Genomic DNA, 20412 nt, shown 5'->3' with positions numbered 1-20412 from the left:
AAATCGGAAAAAAGTGCTATTTCGCAGTCCCTAAAAAAAGTTGCGAAAGTGCTTCGCAATTTTCGCAAAAAAGTGCGCTAATAGTGAACACTGATTAACAATATAAATTATCCCTATGAACAACAATTATTTCAAGAATCTGAAAAAAGTGATTTGGGTTAGTTTACCAATGTAATATCGCCGTGTCTAGTTGGGGATATGGAACCTCGAAATATCACACAGCCCCTTATCGAGACAGATCTACAGATTATTTTATTAATTTGTTGTTGCTTTTTTGGTTGTAGAAAATATAATCTTTTTCCTGCAAATAATAGACAATCAATTTCAATTTCCCTTATTTGAAGACGAAAGCAGTTACTAGAAGGGCATTCTATTTAATTTCAATTTTTAAAACTGCATGAAGCCCAAATGTTGATTTTTTTCATATGCACTGGCTTACCATAATTATGATATCAGGTACAGTCTAATTTTATCAATATTGCAACGGGTGCAATATGGATTTCAACTCTGTAATTTTGACTACAGATGTCTTGTTAAATTGAAACCAAAAAGTAGTCTGGCTACAAATTTATTTAGCTATTGCGATGGAATAATCATACCTTCAGGTTCCACAGGTTTCTTTTTCTTCTTCTTACTTTTCTCTTGTTCATTTTCATTCTTCTGTTTATCCTGTACTTCATCACTGAATGATACCTTGAAGAAAACAAAAGTGTTAGAAAAAATTAAACTCAACTTCAAAAATCAAATTTACAAAACAACTGGTAAATTATCCAAAGTTTTGTTCTGCATGATAGTTTAATTGTATCGGTCAGCCTATGTGACTCAAGTGATGGCCAGCTTACAATGTCACTCTTAAGTGATGGTCAGCCTATGTCACTATGTGCTGTCAACTGATGTCAGCTTATGCGGCCAAAGTGATGGCCAGCCTAATTGTCACAAATGGTGTGATAGCAATGTGACCCAATTTGCAGTCAATTCATGCGGCCCAAGTAGTTAGTTCATGCGAATAATCTGAGTCACATTAAACACTACTTAATAAGATAATTATAACAAACAACGGATAGAGAGCTATAATGCAAACCATAACCAATTATTGAAAGGTTTTTGTTCATTGACATCATATTTTCGTTCATAATGTCAGGTCTTAATAAATACAATGTGTCAATAATATCTTTTGCTTATGATTTATCAGGCAACAGTATAGGCAACAATCCACTAAATTCAGGTCAGGTGTATATTTAATCCTTTAATTATTAGAATAAGAATAAATATTGCAGACTAACAAGTGCCCAATTTAGATCATTAGTGGAACAATTATCAATCATTATTAATAACCAAATGAAGCTTAGCACTTCAGCCACTTATGTCCAATTACATAATATGAAGAGCATCTGTCAGGTATAATATATGAAAAACAAACAATGCATGCTAACAAGTGTTATCAATATAGAAAACATCATGCTATTCAAGTATAGCATACAGTAGAATTGTATCACTTTGGCATGGGCCACACATACCCCATTTCTTGTGGATGTGACATATTATACGAATATATATTTAGCATTACATTATCCATTCTAAATAGCAATGTCTATAATGATAGTTGAGTAATAATTGTTGTCATAAATGCTTACGCATAATTGATATAACCTACCATATTATTCAGAAGATATGGTTAGGTGTGTGGACAGTATTGCATTTAAATAATTGTATGTTTAACTAAAATATCATTTTTTTTTTATTTGATACTCACAAACTAAAAGAGAACACTCGGTACATGGCTGCATTCTATATAAAAATTGCTAGAACGGAACATTTATTCTGTGAATTTAGGGAATTTAAATTTGCATTTATAAAGCTATATCATTTATATCCAAAGTAAGATTCATTTACCAAAAATACAAGTGAGCTGAATTACAATATTAACGATGAAATGTAACAAATTTTACCATGTTTGATATTTACAATCCAAACAAAACAATATTACCAAACTGCCATAAATTTTGAGCGAATATCAATCTTTGCTTAAGGACGGTATACTGAATCCAATATTGATTAATTATTTAGCCACAAGAAACGTGAGAAAATGATTTCTAAGAATAACGAAAGGAAGTCTGTTTCCTATGTAAAATAAGGATGACATAATTCTTACTCATTCACAAACTTTCTATATTAAATAGCCCATCCATGATATGTGTATTATAGGATTGAATGATTGACAATCTTGTTCGCTAAGATTTAAATATTATGTAATATATAATTTTATATAAAATTTTTATTCGCATTGGCACAATATAATAAATTTTTGCAAATTCCCTTAAATCTTGTATGTTGGTCATTGTTGTAAACTGCTTGTCTGAAAAAGTACGACTTTGGTTGAATGGAACATTACAGAAGTAAATTCGTGTTTATGTTCAGCAGGTCTCTCAAATTTCATAGCATAATCATGTTTATTCCTGCTACAGCATCCTTATATTTTTTGCATACGGATCGAGAGTCAGTCTTGTGTAACTCCCATCTCAATAGTGGAATTTTCTGATATTGTATCACAGTATTAAATAATATCCCAATTTCTACAATGAGGGTTTTCAATCTATATCAAAGTATTACTGTATAAAAATTCTTAGCATCGAAAGAGTTGGACACCACATAAATAAGAATTGGAAAAATAAAATCAAATTAACTCACAGTGCGAGTACGTCCAGCTTCTTTCTTCTTCTGTGGTTCAGCTTTTACTTCAGTAGCAGCAGTTTGTTTGACCTCCGTTTCCTTCTTAGGTTTCTCAGGTGCAGGTTTCAGAATCGGGTTGGACTGTTTGGGGCTGTCCTGTTTAGGCTGGGGTGCCGGAGTCTCCTGCTTCTTAGATTTTCCCTTATTCTTCTTTTGTTCCAATGGAGCAGGTTCACCACTTCCGGTCTCAACTTGAGGGGTTTCCTTGATCTGTACTTCATGCATTGGGGACACACTACTGTCAATTTTTTCCACCTTGCCATTTCCAACAGGAGCTGATATTGAAAATGAAAACTTTTACCTTATCATATTATAGAAAAATAGCATTTTGTGAAAATTTCAAAGCAAATTTAGATGGCTTTATATTCAATTCTAGCCAAGATCAAAACAAAATTTGTACTGGAAGTACATACTTTTCTTTTTCTTTTCATTGAACTTTTTCTTGTATTGTTCACGTTTCTGTTTGTTATGCATTGATCTCTCTCTGTCTTCCTTTTCTTTCTTTTTCCTCTGTTCCTCAAGAACATCTTCAAAACGAGTCTCTTTCATGCTAAAATGCAAGAAAAATGCGATAAAATATAATCTAATACATTGTAGCTTGAAATACTACAAGAAGAAAATACAAGAAATGATATACTGAATGGCAAAGGATTATCATACCATAACTACATAAAAATCACTTACAAATATTCTTACACAACTATTGGTCGATGATAGTGTACAAACAAACACTATGAGTGAGCCATATTTAATAAAAAGAAAAGTCTGTTTCATAGCAAAAATCATTAGATATCAGTGGTACTTGTGAAGTGTTTGGAGAGAAAGATGTGAACAATTGCTATTATACGAACAAAATTTCATGAAAATTCTAATTTGCACATACCTGAATAAAGACACCAAATACATGACAACAGCACCAATAACCACAACTGCTGCAAACGCAAGCAGTGAAGCAGAATTTGATTCCATTCCAAACATTATGTTGTTGTTCGTCAACAATTGGATCAGATCTGACCAAATTTGTCAGATACCAGGATACAGTGAATTCACTGATAATAACCAATATAGATTGATTGGAAGGCTACGGTATAATATTATCTCCGGATCCACCTGTAATATTTGTAAAATAAAGAAGTGTTATTGCTGAAGTCAGAAAGTATTGAATATATGATTGTCAAGTAACATTTTGAAATTCCTGAATTCATAAAAATTTTGTAGTAGACTTTTGTCACATTAGCTATTCGCTACATACAAACATAACAAATACAGAAATATGTATTTCATGTATTTAGGCAATTCAGCAATTTAAATATTGTATGTTTGTTATATACCAGTATACCAATGACTGAATGACCTGAATGCATGCAAAAACTCAAAAAAATTCCTCCCCATCACCAAAAAAAAGATTAACCTATTCATAAAATGTTTTCTCCTTTCTTTCCCGAACAATAAATCTGAACTATCTGACTATATACAGATACAATAATTAATAATTGATAAAAACAAATAAATAAAAACAGAGAAAATCCAGGAATCAGTCAGTCAAAATTTTATTTGTATCTGTATGTCTGTGTACAGGCAGACAGGTGTATTATGTTAGATGCATTGCATCCTACTCCTACACCCTGACTCTGACACCCTACTTCTGTACTTTCACAATCTTAATCCACAACGTTGTCATGTACAGTATACATTACACCAGTGGTTCCCAAACTTTTTAGAGTTGCGGCCCACTGTTTATTACCACAGCTTATGGCGACCCATTTAAATTTATTATAACATAACACAGAACACAGCAATGGCTAATCATCGTAAAACTACCGTGTTTCCTCGAAAATAAGACCTGGCCTGAAAATAAGACCTAATTCGAATTTTAAAAATGATTTTAATTAAACCCTTCCCTTAAAATAAATTTAAAATGTGTGGGAGAGGAATAGTTAAATGACCTGAGGTAAGGTGGAGATCGCACCACTATTCAAGTTTGTGTGATATCACAATTATGATATTTGTCACTTGATTTTTGTATAGGAAATACAAATAAAAACAATGGATGTCGGTTTTTATATAATGTTCATTAAAAAATCTCGTGATTTTCTACAATGTAATTTTATTTTTGATAAATGAATTCAAAAGACCTCTTCCAAAAAAAAACCATAGTGTCATTCTTCAAAAGAAAATAAATCTAAATCCTGACTAAATTTCGAAGAAACACGGTAAGAAGTGCTGTACAGTGTACCAACTTGCTATGCGAGAAAAAGCCACATTTTTTAGCAGCAAATTTTTGTTCATTGAGAAGATCGTAAAGAGGGAAGCTTTGCCAGATTAGAATTTAAATTCAATTTAATTTGTTTTTTTGAAGATTTACGTATTCGAGTCGCCACCGATCCTAATACTGTAATAACCAGTATAATTAGTCAAAGCTTTCTACATCTTTTCCTGACCCACTAAGATTCCTTTTGCAACCCACCAGTGGGTCGCGACCCATAGTTTGGGAACCGCTGCATTACACTATTCCCACACACAAGCAGACATGAAACAAATGCGCTAGCTTAATTCTGCTGGTGTCTTAATTTCAACTCATTCTGTCATTGCACTGCAAACAGCAGAACAGCGTTATCATTAAAGCATTAACTTAATTTCCATATCCAAGCAATGCTCAACTGCAGCATCAGTAAACCTAAAATTATTTTCATAAAGGTGCTAACATAACAATAACATAATTCGGAATTGAATAAGAACATTGACACGGAAAAACCCGGGCATCCTGACTTCGACATACCAGCAGATGAGATCGACAATCGAGACTGAAATCCCGAATCGAAGAGTAAATGCGTAACACGTCACACATTTTGCGTACATAATTGGTGCCGGCGGGTCACGCAGGGTAATATGCCATGTCGACAAGCGTGAGAGTCCCGGATGTGCCCGGGGATTCCCGTCTAACTTTGAGATAAGTATAATCCTCAGATAAAGTTGCTCTATTTTTTTTTCAATTTAGCGATTTGATTTTAGAATGAGCTAATTGTTAGGTAATTAAAAGACAAAACTGTGGTTATTGAATCTAGGAAATGTCACAACTGACTATAATTTGAGTAAGACGGTGAGGATTGTTGACCTGGAATGTTTCAAATCGAACATCTTTTCGCAAGGACCCATAAATATTTATAGATCGTAGCACGTCATCGGTCGCTTGCAACTTTTGTAATAATACTTTTTTCATCTCAAGTATGCCTTCACCTTAGTAGCCTTTGTTGTTTCTTAATATTATTTTTCGTTTTTCAGGTCGTGTCGTGATGAAATTTGTCAAATCAATGACATTAAACAACATGATAGGCAACTCTGACGTCACTCCATAAGACTACATGCGAAAGATTGTATTTCATGATACGCTCCAATGCACATAGTTAGCGTCGCCTTTCGCGACCGTTTTTCATTCGCTTTTGCTACTTGGCGCCTTCTTTACGTGTAGTACCTGCCTTTTTGCGCCTGTACAAAAAGAGAATAATCATTATATCTAAGAAGTTTTGCTCACTTGGAAAGCTGGAATGGCAGACAAGCTAGCTGTAAAGAGTAATTCTGGACATAATAGACGTTTTTTTTTTATATCAGAGAAGATTACAAACGCGATAGTGTAAAGATTTTGTGCGGAACATTTTGCAGATAATGACAGAGTTCAAAGTTACTAATTTTAATGTTTGCACTTAAACATTGAAATTTCAATTAAAGAGGGTGTCATACAAAACAGCAAAACTGTTTATACTTTTCTTAACGGTGCTGTGATACAGTTCCATAACACAAAGTTTGCACCCATCGAACTTGCTTTAGTAGGTGAATTTATTAGGCATATTACATATTCAGTTTATCGTAGGTAACATTGGTGGTACATATTGCCTCGTACATATGTTTGTGTCTAAATTTAGGAATTTAGCTCATAGCCCACTAATTAATGTTATCTTCTATGTAGGAGGTTGCAGGGCTGAATTCAACTTGCAGCCTTACCGATCACCTGATGATGCTCATCTAGTTTGGCTCGAGCAAGTCTTCTTGAAAGACTTGTGTGAATGGAAACTACCTATATGTTTTGCCTTCCTCCGATTTTAGAAGACAAATTTAATCTGAGAAATTTCGCATATAGTTCTCATTGATTGTTGGCTGTTTATATTTCCTATTAAATGTGAATTCTGATTATAACATAGAGTTGAAAAAAGTTTCACGTAATTTGGGCTACTGGTATTTTTTTCTTGTCAATACTCCAAGCGGAGGTAATAAACAAGACAATACATTTATGTCACCTGGAAGCTAAATATGCACACTAATTAAAAGTTTGACATTGAGATAATACATTGCGACAGCAAATACAAGTTACAATACAAGTCATACAATATGCCGCATCGCATTTTGGAAATTGTGAAAAGGGCCGTAAACAGATTTTGATAATGTATACTTGAAATATATTTTTAAGATAGTTTTAGTTTGTGACATATATTGTGATGCAGTTAAACAGTTGGATTAAGTTTTAATATTTTCTTTAATTTCAAATGCAATTACATATTAATATTTGCATTCCACTATTATTGCAAGTTACTGTATTTATTACAAAAAATTATAAAATTCGATTTTCAACCATCAAAATCATTTTTGAACAAGCTTTGGCTAAGTAAAGAATCATGCATACATTAAAAATGACTTAATCTAAATATATAGACCTAAAATTAACAAAAATACTACAGTATAAACTCAATGTTTACTTAATTACATTTGTCCTGACGTTTGGCATCTTTTTTGTGTCACCAGCATATGAAATGATTTTATGGTACCAACTCTAACTAACGAGGTCACATGATTATGAGTTAATTTGGATCTTTGAGAATGCTTAATTAATTCCAGTAATGCAAAAAAGTGTATAGATCAGTAAACAAACAAATGACAGAATGACAGAAGACATTGCGCGCCACATTGCGTGGCATAGGATTGCTTGAATTATTATTGATATTGATTTTTAGTAACTAAATCGTTGTATAATTATATTAATATACAAACACATGGAAATTTTCTGTTCGAAGTTGGTCTTTGAATTTGTCATATTGGCTGCTGAGCTTATTGTGTTTTTTCATTGAACTGATGGAAATATGACAAATTAAACAATGTGCTTCAGAATTTTGAGAAATGCAGAAATATTGAATAGTATTTTATCGTGAATCATGATTATACCCTTCCCTGAACTTCTTTTATAGTACTACCAAAAGTTGATGAACCAATTCTAACACAGGTGTAGTGAGTGACCCGTAATCTACATTTCCAAAGCTGTTTTAAGTATGTCTGGCGTGTTTTGTGCCTTTTACAAATAAGACCGTTTATGCAATCTTACGCTTTGGAATTTTTAGTTATTTTCCTCAAGCCCTGCAGGATGTGGGGGCCATACACAACTCTACCGGAGGGTCAAATGTCTTTGCATGTCTCCATAGGTTGTTCTTCTGTTGCAAACATTTATGGAGTATTCTAGGTATATTTCTTGGAATCACACTGTCACTGATATTTTGCCAGACTTCTGGTATCTCCCCTTCTGCTACAGTTGTCCTGTGAATAAATAATGAGAAATTGAGGTTAGACGAATAGTAGAAAGTTTTGCTTTATGTCGGTTTAATTTTTTGATTGATATACTTACTATTTTTGCTATTGCCTCTTGTGCTGCAGGAATCTCACAATGCTTGGACAGGTTTGTCCCCAACATTCACATCTGAGAAAGAGAGAAGATTTATTAATTTTCGTCAAGAATAAATAAAGCAATCTATATGATTTAGAATGGAGAAGCTAATAAATCCAATATCTCATGTAAAATTTTTTTTTAATAAAGGGGTTTAATCCGAAAATTACAAGCATTCGTGGCTCCATATACTTGAAAGATCAGACTATACAATATAGACCGGTATGAGTGAAATGTTAGGTGAACTTGTTAACCCTTTGATTCAATACGCAAATAAAAGTGAATGAACAATATGTTACAGCAATGAGTATATATCCTCATTGGTTAGAAAAATCTAAATGGAGGTGCATGAACTATTTGAAACCATAAGTGGTAAGTAAATATGCAATTTCGGCAAATGGGCAACTACGTACCGTACTGAATTAATAACTTCATATGATTTGAAAAAGCTGGCTTTCCCACATGTACTTAACAGTGCGATGTCCGGGTGTGATATACGGAATAGTATTTACCTTATCTTTTTCCGATTTCTTTTTAACTCAACTTTCCAAGATATCATTAAAATCGACAACAACTGTCAAAGCTGGCACGAACACCATTCGTGCTATGCCCTGAAAGCAGCACACATCCGCTCGTTTTCGTCTCGTCAAGTATGTGCATTGGAGCGTGTTATCGGATACGATCTTCGGCCAAAAATGCCGAAGTTGCGCATCATGTTGTTTAATGTCATTGGTCAAATCTATTTAACCGTAAATTTAACAGATAGCTTATTCAACAATAACGGTGAATCATCTCTGATAAATTTAAACTGACCCCTGTCATCGACCTGAATTATATTTCTATGCCCATGGCTATAGTTGGTAAAATCTTTCTTGAACCGTTCCATATAGTCATAGTCAAGTTTATTTTTTTCCATCCAGTAAAAAAAGTTAATATATATTCCCATAACAGGCATAACCTATTCTCCTACCTCAGTATCATACTGCCTTAATTATTTTTAATTACTTATACTGATTGATAATACTGTATTTGATATAATCTGATCTCTAATTTAGATCATTTTGACTTTAATTTGGTGAGTGAAGCGGACTAGCCCACCTTTTCATGCATCCAACTTAGCAACTTCTAACTGATCAATTCCGCAGAAGGAGACTCCAACTATAATTAGTTTGGCTATAGCTTCTATTATATATATTTTTCCATATTGTCAACTAATTCGGTATCCAATTTGGCAATCGTTACAAAATTATTAATATGCTATGGAAATTGTTTTCTTATTTGTTTGTATATTTTTCTTTTTTGCTAAGTAATACATTTTATGTTTATCTTTCTTTTTGTCTTCTAATTTCATTATGCCTCCGTGATTGTATACATGTATGCGTGCGTGTGCGTGTTTTAATTCATTAATTACTTTTGAGTAAGCGAACACGTACCATTTGACAACACCCATCATTCCAAAATCTGTATGTATTGAACCTTAATCAAGATTTTCCATCCACACTCGCAAATACTCGTAAATGTAGATAGACAGAATCCTCTGCGGAGGGGCTGGGGATTTAGACTAATTTTCCAGCCTCGATCTCGGGATTCATTTTAATAAAATTCGGGATTTCAATAAGGATTTAAATAAGCACCCCATAACCGTAAGTTTTTTATACAAAGCATGCATTTGGCCATATTTTAAACTCAATTAAAGGTTTCTTCAATTTTAATGCGCTGTGTACATAGATACAGAAATAATTCACGTCTTTACACCACATGCCAAAAAAGAGCATCGGCGTTCACTTAGGGTAATTTTTCTATGAAAATGAGGGTAATTCCTCCATAATTTGTTGTATTATTTAAAAAACCCGATCAAATTGGTTCGTTATATTATTTAAGTGGAGTAAAGGATCTTTGTTTATCTATAAGAGGTGTCGGCCGGGAACCTCGACCAGCAAGCCGCATCCGGCGGGTGTATATTTTAAATTTGTAACTAAATTTTTTTTTATAAAACTTGTTCGTCGTGTATAATATCTGCTATTTCGTTTTGGAATGTCTTCGATTGTGTGAGTGTCAATAGTGTTTTATTTCATTAAATTCGACGGGTTTCGGTCAATACATGCATCAAATATGCGATATTATATGTCCTAAATGAGACTAATACGACGGCTGTGCTCAGAGAAATTAAAAACTCGCGACATAGCAGTTGGAGGTCCGTGTCATTCTCACCTGTGTGCGGCAATCCAAACTGCGCTAGTCACTCGCTGCATACCCGTAAACAATAATTTCCCGTATGGGCTTTGCCTAAATACCGTACACTAATTTTTTTATGTGTACTCCTTCCCCGATAGTAGATGGCATTCGTGTTCAAATCGTGTATTCTCAATGTCTCTGCATGCATGCAATCTTTATTATCAATGAAGTTTAAGTTTATATTGCCTCGATAATCAGCATTACAGACGATAAAATAATTGATGAAATCAAAATAAATAAAAAATGATTACAGAATAAGCAGAGGGCACAAAACTTTAAGTAAGGTTTAAAACGTACAGATTTCAGTTTGAAAAGTGTTGTCAAAAGAATTGGTAAGTGTTCGCTCACCCAAAAGTATTAGGTTAATCAAAACACGCACGCACACGTACAATCACGCAGACGAAATAAAGTTCGAGGGAGAAAAAAAAGAGAAATGTAAGATATACTCAGTAAAAAAATATATACAAACAAAATGAAAAACAGAATAATAAATTTTGCCCACTTCTCCGGTTGGAGGTATTTTTGACAAGTATGTCGTCACAGAAGTTTGGTAGCGCATTATGTTAAAAGTCAAAAGTTGATGATAATACTTCAAATTTTATCATATCTTCAACTTAATTTGAGTATATTTAGCGATTTGAAGTAATGGTCTACGTTTTCACGCCTTCTTTTCCCAAGAACCAATTCTCAAAAAAGTATTACAAATAGCCTACTTTGCAATTTCGAGACGAGTTGTTCTCATGTAGCCATACTGAGCAACAGTATCAGATGTGGCTGAGTAATATTGACTGAAACATTACTAGAGAATATGATTGATTAACATGATGAGGTTCGGAACTGTTGTACTGCAGTGTAAAGTGCAACGTTATTCCCTATAAATTCTCCATTCTTTGTTTCTAGGGAAGTGGGTATGTGAAAATGGAATGTAAAGTAGCCAACAATCGCATGGCTAATTCTCTTTTTCAAGAAGTGCGTATGGGCGTCGGAAGAACACTCAGAACTTAATTTCACTGTGAAGCAGTTTCTCAACCCTTTTCTTCTCATGGACTACTTTTTGTCTGCCTTTATTACACCAACTGCAGTAAATTATAATATTGAAGGTAATGGGTTTCACTAAAACCAAAAATGACCCTTACATTTGCTTAATCATCGAGTTATCAGAAAATTGAGCGAAGATTTGATTCCATCAACACCTTGGTGTTTTACGTGTTTTGACTTGTACTGCTCAATGCCGCGCGTGCTGGTCGGGTATGCTTCACTTCACTCCGTCATTCAAGTCTGAAACAATTATTTGGCTAACTATTACCATACCCAACTCAGGCTGGCAATCAGAAAATAGGCGTAGATTCACCCTCCCATTGAAACCTTTACCTTATTTAGCACGATGTTCAAACCGACAACATAAAAAAGGCCAAACTAATTTGCTGGTGATTAAATAAAGTAACCATAGTTAACTTAATATAGTTCGCTCACGCTGTTTTCGTCTTTGTTTATTTATGTTACACAGTTCTCTCGTTACGCATGAGTGATGCGTCATGGTATTCGCTCAACGCGGTATTGTGGCGCGTGTAGTCCTCAGCTATCTGGCTGTAACCGATGTTTGATGGGGATGTAGGTTATCGGACTGATATGATATCGTTATATATTGTTTGAATGTCTTGTGCTTTTGACAGAAATCGATTGCTTCTGCGAGCAAAACTTATAAAATAATACATCTTGAGACAAATTAATTTCTGTTACCAAATTTTAATTTTCAGTCATCATCGTTATACATACTACGTGTGCCAACTATTTTAAATCATCTTCGACTGAATAACCGCCCGACACTCAACGATAGGAACGGTTTTATCAGCAACTCGAAATCCAAGATATATGTATTTTATTGGCAGCGCAAAATAAATGTGACAAAACGCATTGTTTTGCGTTATAACTTCGTATTTTCGGAAACTGGGTGTGGTGAAAGGTAAAATTTTATCTAAATTAATTGCAAATAATGTTTTATCGTCCAACGTCGGGTACTTTTCCGGGAGAACTCGAAAAGTCATTCAATCTAAAATAAAGAATGTTTCACTATTCCAAAAAATTAAGATTGTTGCTACTGGAAAATCGGCTGTAAGGTGGCAATCGGCACCAATAAAAAATGGTGCAATAACGCCGTCTTCGCTTTCTGAATAGTCAAGCTGAGATTACGGTGTTTGATGTCTGCCGCAAAATCTATTGAGGGCTCTTTGGGAGAAAACACAAGTGTAATCACACGAGACCGAGATTTCGTTGCGAGCCAATAACACTCTAGGTGGCAGATGCCAGGACCCCCTACTTTATCCTAATGCCTCAATATATATTTTCATTTATTTCAACCAACAAAACCATTCCAAATACGCAAATAAATTCGAATGGGAATCCTCTTCCGTAAGCTTCAAAAAGAATCAAAATATAGCAAACTGATGACGTAGAAACGCATCACTCATGCGTAGCGAACCGGCCGTGAGTGAATCATATTCAATAGACCAGGGCTTCACAAACTAGGGGCCGCGGCCCTGGACGGGGCCGGGAAACGAATTCTAGGGGCCGCGAAGAGAACATCAATTTTACACAGTATATATTGTACCATATATATTGTACTTTTTCTGACTCTTGATTCGAAATACAATTATTATATAAATAGTGTAAAACAAAGATTTCACGATTCCGAATGATGACATCATCATAATACTGTGTTTCCCGAAAATAAGACACTGTCTTCAATTTTCTTTCGAAAATAACACTAGGGCTTATTTTGGGATAGAGAAAGTGAGACTTTTTATTATACAAAATATGAATACCGATTTTCGTTTACTTATAAATAGCACGTTTTTATTTAAAATAACTGCTACATATAGACTATTAACCATTTGAAAAAGTAGAAAATATTTCTTGCTATCGACTGGGACGCAGTGTTTCTCGAACTTCATCGTATTGTGACGCCGTTCAAAAATATGCTCAAGTTGCAACCCGTGAAAATACGTATTGATACTGTTTAATAAAAGACCTTTTTCGCAATGAGTTTCATATAAACGAACAAACAAAACTTAACGATATTCAGTGAAATCGCAATTAATGGGCCTTGGTAGAAAACCCTGCTTTATATAAATACGAAATCGCAAAGAAGATGGGAGTGCGCAACGTTTTTTGAACCAATGACAAATAATCTTTATCTACAGAAAACCGAATTTCCAGAATTAAACTTTCTTGTTATAGCAACATCACAGGTAAGATCGATTTAATCTTTCTTTTTTCCAGTGAAACTAGAAGATATGGGTTGTTTGAAAGGTTCACGAATCACGAAATTTTGCGACGTCCTAGCAAAATTGAAACGACGCACCTCCACGGGATTGAGTCCAAAAAAAAGTTGCGCTATCGACTAAGTCTTTTTTAAAGGAGAGCGCTTATATTGAAATCCATTTTAAAATTCAGGCTTGGTCTTATCTTCGGGGAAACACGGTGAATGATCGCGCTTGCATAACAATGCATATTCTGATCGTGAAACCCGATTTGCGGTTTGCATAACAATGACGGATTTAATCGTTAAGCTAGCGCTTTCCGAGAACGATTCGCTGAGTGCGCCTCGAAACATATTACACATCATATTTATTCTAAATGTTTTATTGTTTCAAATGACGTGTTTATGAATCAAAGTCATTTTGGCGTTCTATGTGTTTACTTTCTTTAGATAGGGTTTATCGTTACGTATATATAAGAGATAAACACTACATGCTGCAATTTCGTATAGGGTTTCGTTTAGCAGTTTATTCATTTGCTGAACCGAGTTCATCGAACTTGAGTGATTTCTTTAGCATTTTAAAGAAAAATTAAACAGAGATAAAAAAAAAAGGAGAAACGTTGAATTTTTGCCTTTATTCCTCGGTCATACATGATTAAAAACCTCAAAAGACATTTAGTACATATTAACAATGACAAAATTGTGTTTTGTTTCGAGGCAGTATATTTTTCGTGTAGGTGCGCCATGAGTTTTTTCCCTGATAATTTGGCGTCGTACAAAATGCTGCCTTATGCTAAGTGAACAATTCGAGATAAGGACCATGCCGTCTGTAGCCAGACATCGTAGTTCATCATTTAGGCCTGTATAAACATACATTGAGCCTTGCTACGCAGCAAAAAGCATTCGTACCCATTACACTGAATAATTGAGAAACGTTAATCTGCATAAATATGTGCTTGTTTTTGTTATTGAGTAGACATGTTAAAGTTGAGAATTAGCTGTGCCAATAAAACATCAAAAATGCATAATTCGAACTCTTTGGCATTATTTAACGTGGACAAGGGCCGCGAAGAATTTTAATATATTAAAAGGGGCCGCGAGCTCAAAAGTTTGGGAAGCCCTGCAATAGACATTGAATGTAACGGACCTTTACACGACCTTTTACCCCCAAAAAATTCTTTCTATACTTTACCATTGCAAAATTTTTGAGACTTATTTTAAGAGTGGTTTCGCGAGTTGGTGCCTGTAAAATGAGGTATTTGTTTTAAACCATCATTATGATTCATCGCACACAACAATCTGTTTTTTAAAAGTACCGGTAAAGAATTTTAGCCTAATCTATCACAGCTATTACTGCACTAATTTTTCATTACTGCAATTAAATTAAAACTCCTAAGAAGACAGAGCGATCATTGAATTACCTGATTTACATTTAAATTTACGAAACACAACCGAAAGCTAACGACTAGAGTTCAAAAACGCGAAAACGAGGTAATGTTTACGACCACGCCTGAAAATCTGTCTGAGTGAGAAAAGTGTCTGAGCGGATGCGAAAAGGAAACATTGTTACGTCACTTTTTGCATTTTGCTGATTGGCCAATGTCACAAAGTAAACAAGGAAGTCGGTGCTAGGGGAAAGGTCCATTGCAACATAGTAATAAATATCATCCCTTTTAAGATAAGAGGCCAAAATAAATTTGCAGAAATATGATGGGAGGTAGAAGAAAATAATTACAAGATGTTAATTAATGTACTTACTTCCACGTCTATCTGTTTTAGTGTTTGATACCGACACCATTTGAAGATGTATTATAAAGTGGTCGGTGTCTGGTTTGCAATGGAATCGATGACGTTACGGAATCGGCCGTAAGCAAGTCCTCGACTATTTACGCATCACGTGACGCGCCTTTTTTCGCAAGGTTGGATTTTCGTTCCACGAATTTCAATTATTTTGCGTGTTCTTAGATTTGTTGGCCTTCCGCTGCTCTCTCGGTATTAGTTGGGTTTTTATACGCGACACGTCCCTAGATTGTATAAGATGGTTAAACTTTTTGTTGGAAATATTGCGGATGGTGTCACCGACGACGAACTTAGAGATCACTTTTCTCAGTATGGATCCGTCTCAGAATGCAGCGTTCTGGGAAATTATGGATTTGTTCACATGGGCACAGACTCGGAAGCTGAAAAAGCTATAAAGTAAGTTCCATTGTTATAAATGTTCTATTTCTGTATTTACGAATCTTTGTAGACCGAAATATTTTTCTAATCTAGTCAAGAAAAATGTCTGAACTTGAAAAATGCTAAGTTAGACCATTTCTGCAGTGGCTCATGTCACTATTCACAGATTTGCTTCCATTTTTTTCAGGAATATGGACAAACGCAAGATTCGAGGACAAGAACTCAATGTAGAAAAAAGCAAAAGTTCTGGAGGTGGTGGAAGGAGAGGAGGAGGCGGTGGAGGAGGAAGGTACCGTAACATATTCAAAACCTTGTGTTGTATTCTGGTTTGGTGAAATTTTATCTAATTTGACTTATGGATTTATATTTTGATTAAAATTTTGTTATTTTGTCAGTTTAATCATTTTTATTTCATTGGATATATGAAACAAACCAGTTATTTATGAAATTGAATGTTCACATTATCAGGTTTAATACTTTAAAAGATTTGTTAGAAATGCATCCTAGTTTTGCTTGTTTTATTGAGAAGCTGGTGGCATAGTCATGTTTTGCAAACCTTCTGTTAACACTAGTTTGAGGATGATTGAAACAAAAGTAAAATCACAAACTATAGGAGAACATTCAACATGGGTTCAAATGGAGCCTAATTGCATCGAGAAAAAATAATATTTCATACGTTTGCCTGAAGATGAGATTTTTACATACCACCACTTCGTACAAAAAAAACTGTGGCATGCTTACATTTTTATGTATCCTAATAGGTAAAATGTTTCTGTTCAATGTGCGGTCTAAAAGTACCGTAATTACGTCTCACACGGAATATATGTGCGCTAATGATCTGATTATCCATTCTATCGTTATATGAATTTAACAGTATTCGTGTACTTTTGATTAGGGATGTAAGCCCCTAATACGGCTTTGTCAGTCAGAAGTGTCCCAGTCTAAGATTTTAAAAACCGTTTATAGCCCTTATAGCACCGTTGTTATTTCGAGATTATGTTTATATGATACTGGAAGAGAGCTCATGAGTCAGCTGAAACTTTGAACAAGATAACCAGCCGAAACAATATTTATTATTAATCGCATGTGCTCGGTCCAACTCTAAATTTATATAAAGCTGACTGAAGTATTACCTATGCTTATTGACGCTGCGGCTGAATGCCACCTGGCCTTTTTGGAAAAGTGTTGAACTTATCGTAATAGGAATCAACATCGAAATGTGTTACTTGCGCTGATCTATATTTCTTTTTGCCTGCTACATCTTCTAAGAATTTAAGAATAATAATATTTTTTGAGCAAACTCAACTTCATTGATAATTTCTTTCAAGTTAATTTGGTTCGTAATTATCAAACTAAACATCCCTACTTCAGTCAGTCTAGTAATAATATTCGTACTTTCGTAAGCCTAAATTCGCTAATCGTAACTAAACCTTTGTTTGACAGGGGAGACAGGGATCGTCGAGGCGGTTTCGCGGACAATAGTGCTGAGGCTAAAGCCGTTCGTAGAGCGGGATGTACCAAGTTGCACATAGCAAACTTAGCTGAGGGAATGTCGTCGGTCGATCTCCGTGTTCTATTCGAACGGTACGGCTATGTTGCCGAATGTGATGTCGTGGAAGATAGAAAAATCGCTTTCGTTCACATCGAATCTGGGGCTGCTGATGCAGCAATCAGAGGTATAAACGGTCGGGAATTTCGGGGAATGGCCCTGAAAGTCCAGAGATCAAAAAATCAAGGTGGTGGGGACTTTGGACCGTTTCGTGGTGGAATGGGTCGTGGTGGGGGTAGAGGGAGTTTCGGTGGTGGACGTGGTCGTGGATTTGGTGGTGATGGGTATGGTGGAATGGGGGGACGAAATAGAGGGTTTGGCGGCGGTTATGGCGATTCACTTCTTGATGCTGGTGGATATGGGGAGTATGATGATTTTGGGGATGGCGCTGCTAGTTTGCCACCACCTGCAAAAGGCAGAATGGAGTTGCTGGAATTACTTGATAGACGTCGCCGACTTGAAGCGCTTGACCAATATGAGCGTAGGTTGATAGCGTGCCCTGATCCTTTCAACCTTCCCCCTCCACCGCCAGAATATCTGCGCTTGTTAAGAGAAAGGGCAATGGTTAAAGCTCGCCTCCCACTTCCACCCTCGTCTGCCTCCCTTTCAAGAGCTAGAGAAGCTCCGCAGTCTGTTGGTTCGCCCAGTTCCACACTGCAGCGAGCTTTATTAGCGAGACGTGCGGCTGCTGTAGCAGCAAGTGCACGTGAAAAATTGCGCTCTTCAGCGGGTATGCTCGATGGATATGGGGATCCCGACTCCGTCGGCGGTGGACCTGACGATTACTTATATGGGGGGGGACTCGGAGCAGACTATTAGACATTTACCTTTGGGAATAATTTGGAGGCCGCAAATCAGCTGTAATACTGCAAAAACTGATGTGAAAGTTCCGCACTGCATGTCACAAAAATGATAGTTGTTATTGGGCAACTACAAATATAACCAGTTATTTCGCCAGCTTTTTATTATCTTTCGCTTTTACTAGTTGGTAGTTGTACTGCGTGATTTTCTTAATAAAAAATCAAGCTGAAGCTCTGTTGCAATGTTAATTGTTTAAGTACTAACTCAATACGCATAATGAATAGGGATGGTCCACTCTACAAAAAAAACGCAAAGACAGAAATTGCGCTCATGAAACTATGATAAAATAGAAGACATCCGCTACAGCAAGTCTTTTAGCGTTGGGTACTTCATATGGGTTGAATTTTGAGGGAATGATTATGTAGAAGGATTGCTGAACCTCTCGTTGTCGCAGGGTGGTTTGGGTAACTGCTTGTAGGTTTTGTCTTTTCCATTCAAGTCCATGCATTTGCAGTGATTGCTTGATTATATAATCCCAACCAACACCCAAAATAAAAAGGAAATGGGACAAATCTGTATAAGGATGAAAATCCTAATTTCATCTTGGTCAGATAACTGCGTAGCTGACATAATATAATGGTTATACTAACAGTAACAACGACTCAGATGCAATTTCTACCATTTGACTTTTTCCTGACTTTCACTTGGCCAAATAGGCCCTGTTTCTCCAACTTAGGGAGTGGCGCGATGGGTAGCGAACTATTACCATAAAAGCTACAGAATTCAATTGCATCACATTAAAGTTATATCAACTGTATTAATTGTCATTGGTGGACGGTGGTTAATTTTCAACTGTGATTGGCAATTTCGTACTATCGTGCCTAGGAATTACTAATTAAACCAAGGCAGAGTTTTGCTAAAAAAAATTAGGGTTCTCTCAAATACTCACGGTCTCATTTTGTTATCTGGTCTACGGTTCACATGTAATCTGGGCATCGAACGACGTCTATAAATATGAAACGGGATCATCGTCACGGCAACATTTACAGACTTCGATCATCGACGATAACGCGATCAAGACATGATGAAGACATCGAAAGGTGAAAGTTTATCGTCCCCTTATGCGGTTGCGATTTTTGTCAGGGCTGGGGCCAACTCATTGTAATTTTATCTGATTATCAAACTTATCGTTTGAATCATTACTCGCTGTGCTAAATCCGTCACGGTTGAATCTTGTATCGATAGCGGATACAGCTCGCGAATATGTGAACTTTTTGCGAATATTGTTGGTCCCAGCTCTTTGGAATTTACATAATGCAACAAAGATATACTAGTATGGTTCTGGGTATTTCTCCGTGTTATTGGCTTCGTATCCCTTATAAAGTAGTCTCACCCATAATGATGTTTAAAAGGCTTCCCACTTTTTACCGCAAATAAGTAATGTTGGTATTTCTAAGCTAATGCGGCAACTAAGGTCGCAAAGCGAATTTCTCGTCATCGGCGTTTTGAAATTCTGAGTTAAATTAACACTCCATACTCTTTAATGAGTTGCCTGCCTTACCTAATCATATCGTCTGACACTTGGTATCAGTATAGCTTCAGTTAAATATTTACAATGACCCAGAGTGTAACAACCTTATTTATGAATCCTACTTGCAATGTACCTTTTGTTTCCACATTTTTATTTTGTTCCATATTTTTCAGTTGTACCGTAGGATTACATGGATTCAACCAGCTGACATAGATTATTTAAAAAACGAATGTCGGAATTATAAGCGAGGCGCAGCTAATGCTGTTGATATGTAAGTAAAAAATATGCTGCATATTCATTTACGAAAGTTATTTAAATTTTGAAATATTTGTTATTTCTGTTCCAGGTGAACTGGGCGCATTATCCTCCAGGATGACCGTTGTGAACTGTGTTTGAGACTGGTGAATTTTCATCATGAAAATTGA

At 35.5% G+C, this 20412-nt stretch overlaps 2 protein-coding genes across 9 annotated transcripts in view; one reads left to right on the top strand and one right to left on the bottom strand.

Annotated features, from left to right (window-relative positions):
* LOC120339855 (uncharacterized) overlaps positions 1-3837 on the bottom strand; it is a 31061-nt gene extending 27224 nt beyond the window's left edge. For all 8 annotated transcript variants that reach the window (XM_078116447.1, XM_078116446.1, XM_078116448.1 and 5 more), the window contains exons 1-4: positions 3614-3837; positions 3144-3280; positions 2689-3005; positions 600-693 (exon numbers count right to left, since the gene is read on the bottom strand). In XM_078116447.1, the coding sequence (XP_077972573.1) occupies positions 600-693; positions 2689-3005; positions 3144-3280; positions 3614-3708 (643 nt within the window). In that variant the 5' untranslated portion in view covers positions 3709-3837. The remainder of the gene's footprint in view (positions 1-599; positions 694-2688; positions 3006-3143; positions 3281-3613) is intronic.
* A 12005-nt stretch (positions 3838-15842) lies between these two features.
* Positions 15843-18686, top strand: LOC120338803 (uncharacterized). The gene is made up of 3 exons (XM_039406757.2): positions 15843-16124; positions 16294-16395; positions 17550-18686. The coding sequence occupies exons 1-3, from the start codon at positions 15967-15969 to the stop codon at positions 18472-18474; spliced, it is 1185 nt and encodes a 394-aa protein (XP_039262691.2). The 5' UTR covers positions 15843-15966; the 3' UTR covers positions 18475-18686.
* Positions 18687-20412: the final 1726 nt, after the last annotated feature.

The sequence above is a fragment of the Styela clava genome, chromosome 9, assembly GCF_964204865.1.
Source record: "Styela clava chromosome 9, kaStyClav1.hap1.2, whole genome shotgun sequence".
NCBI lineage: Eukaryota > Metazoa > Chordata > Ascidiacea > Stolidobranchia > Styelidae > Styela > Styela clava.
Note: the sequence above shows the minus strand (reverse complement) of the source record. Positions and strands in the feature narration are given on the sequence as shown.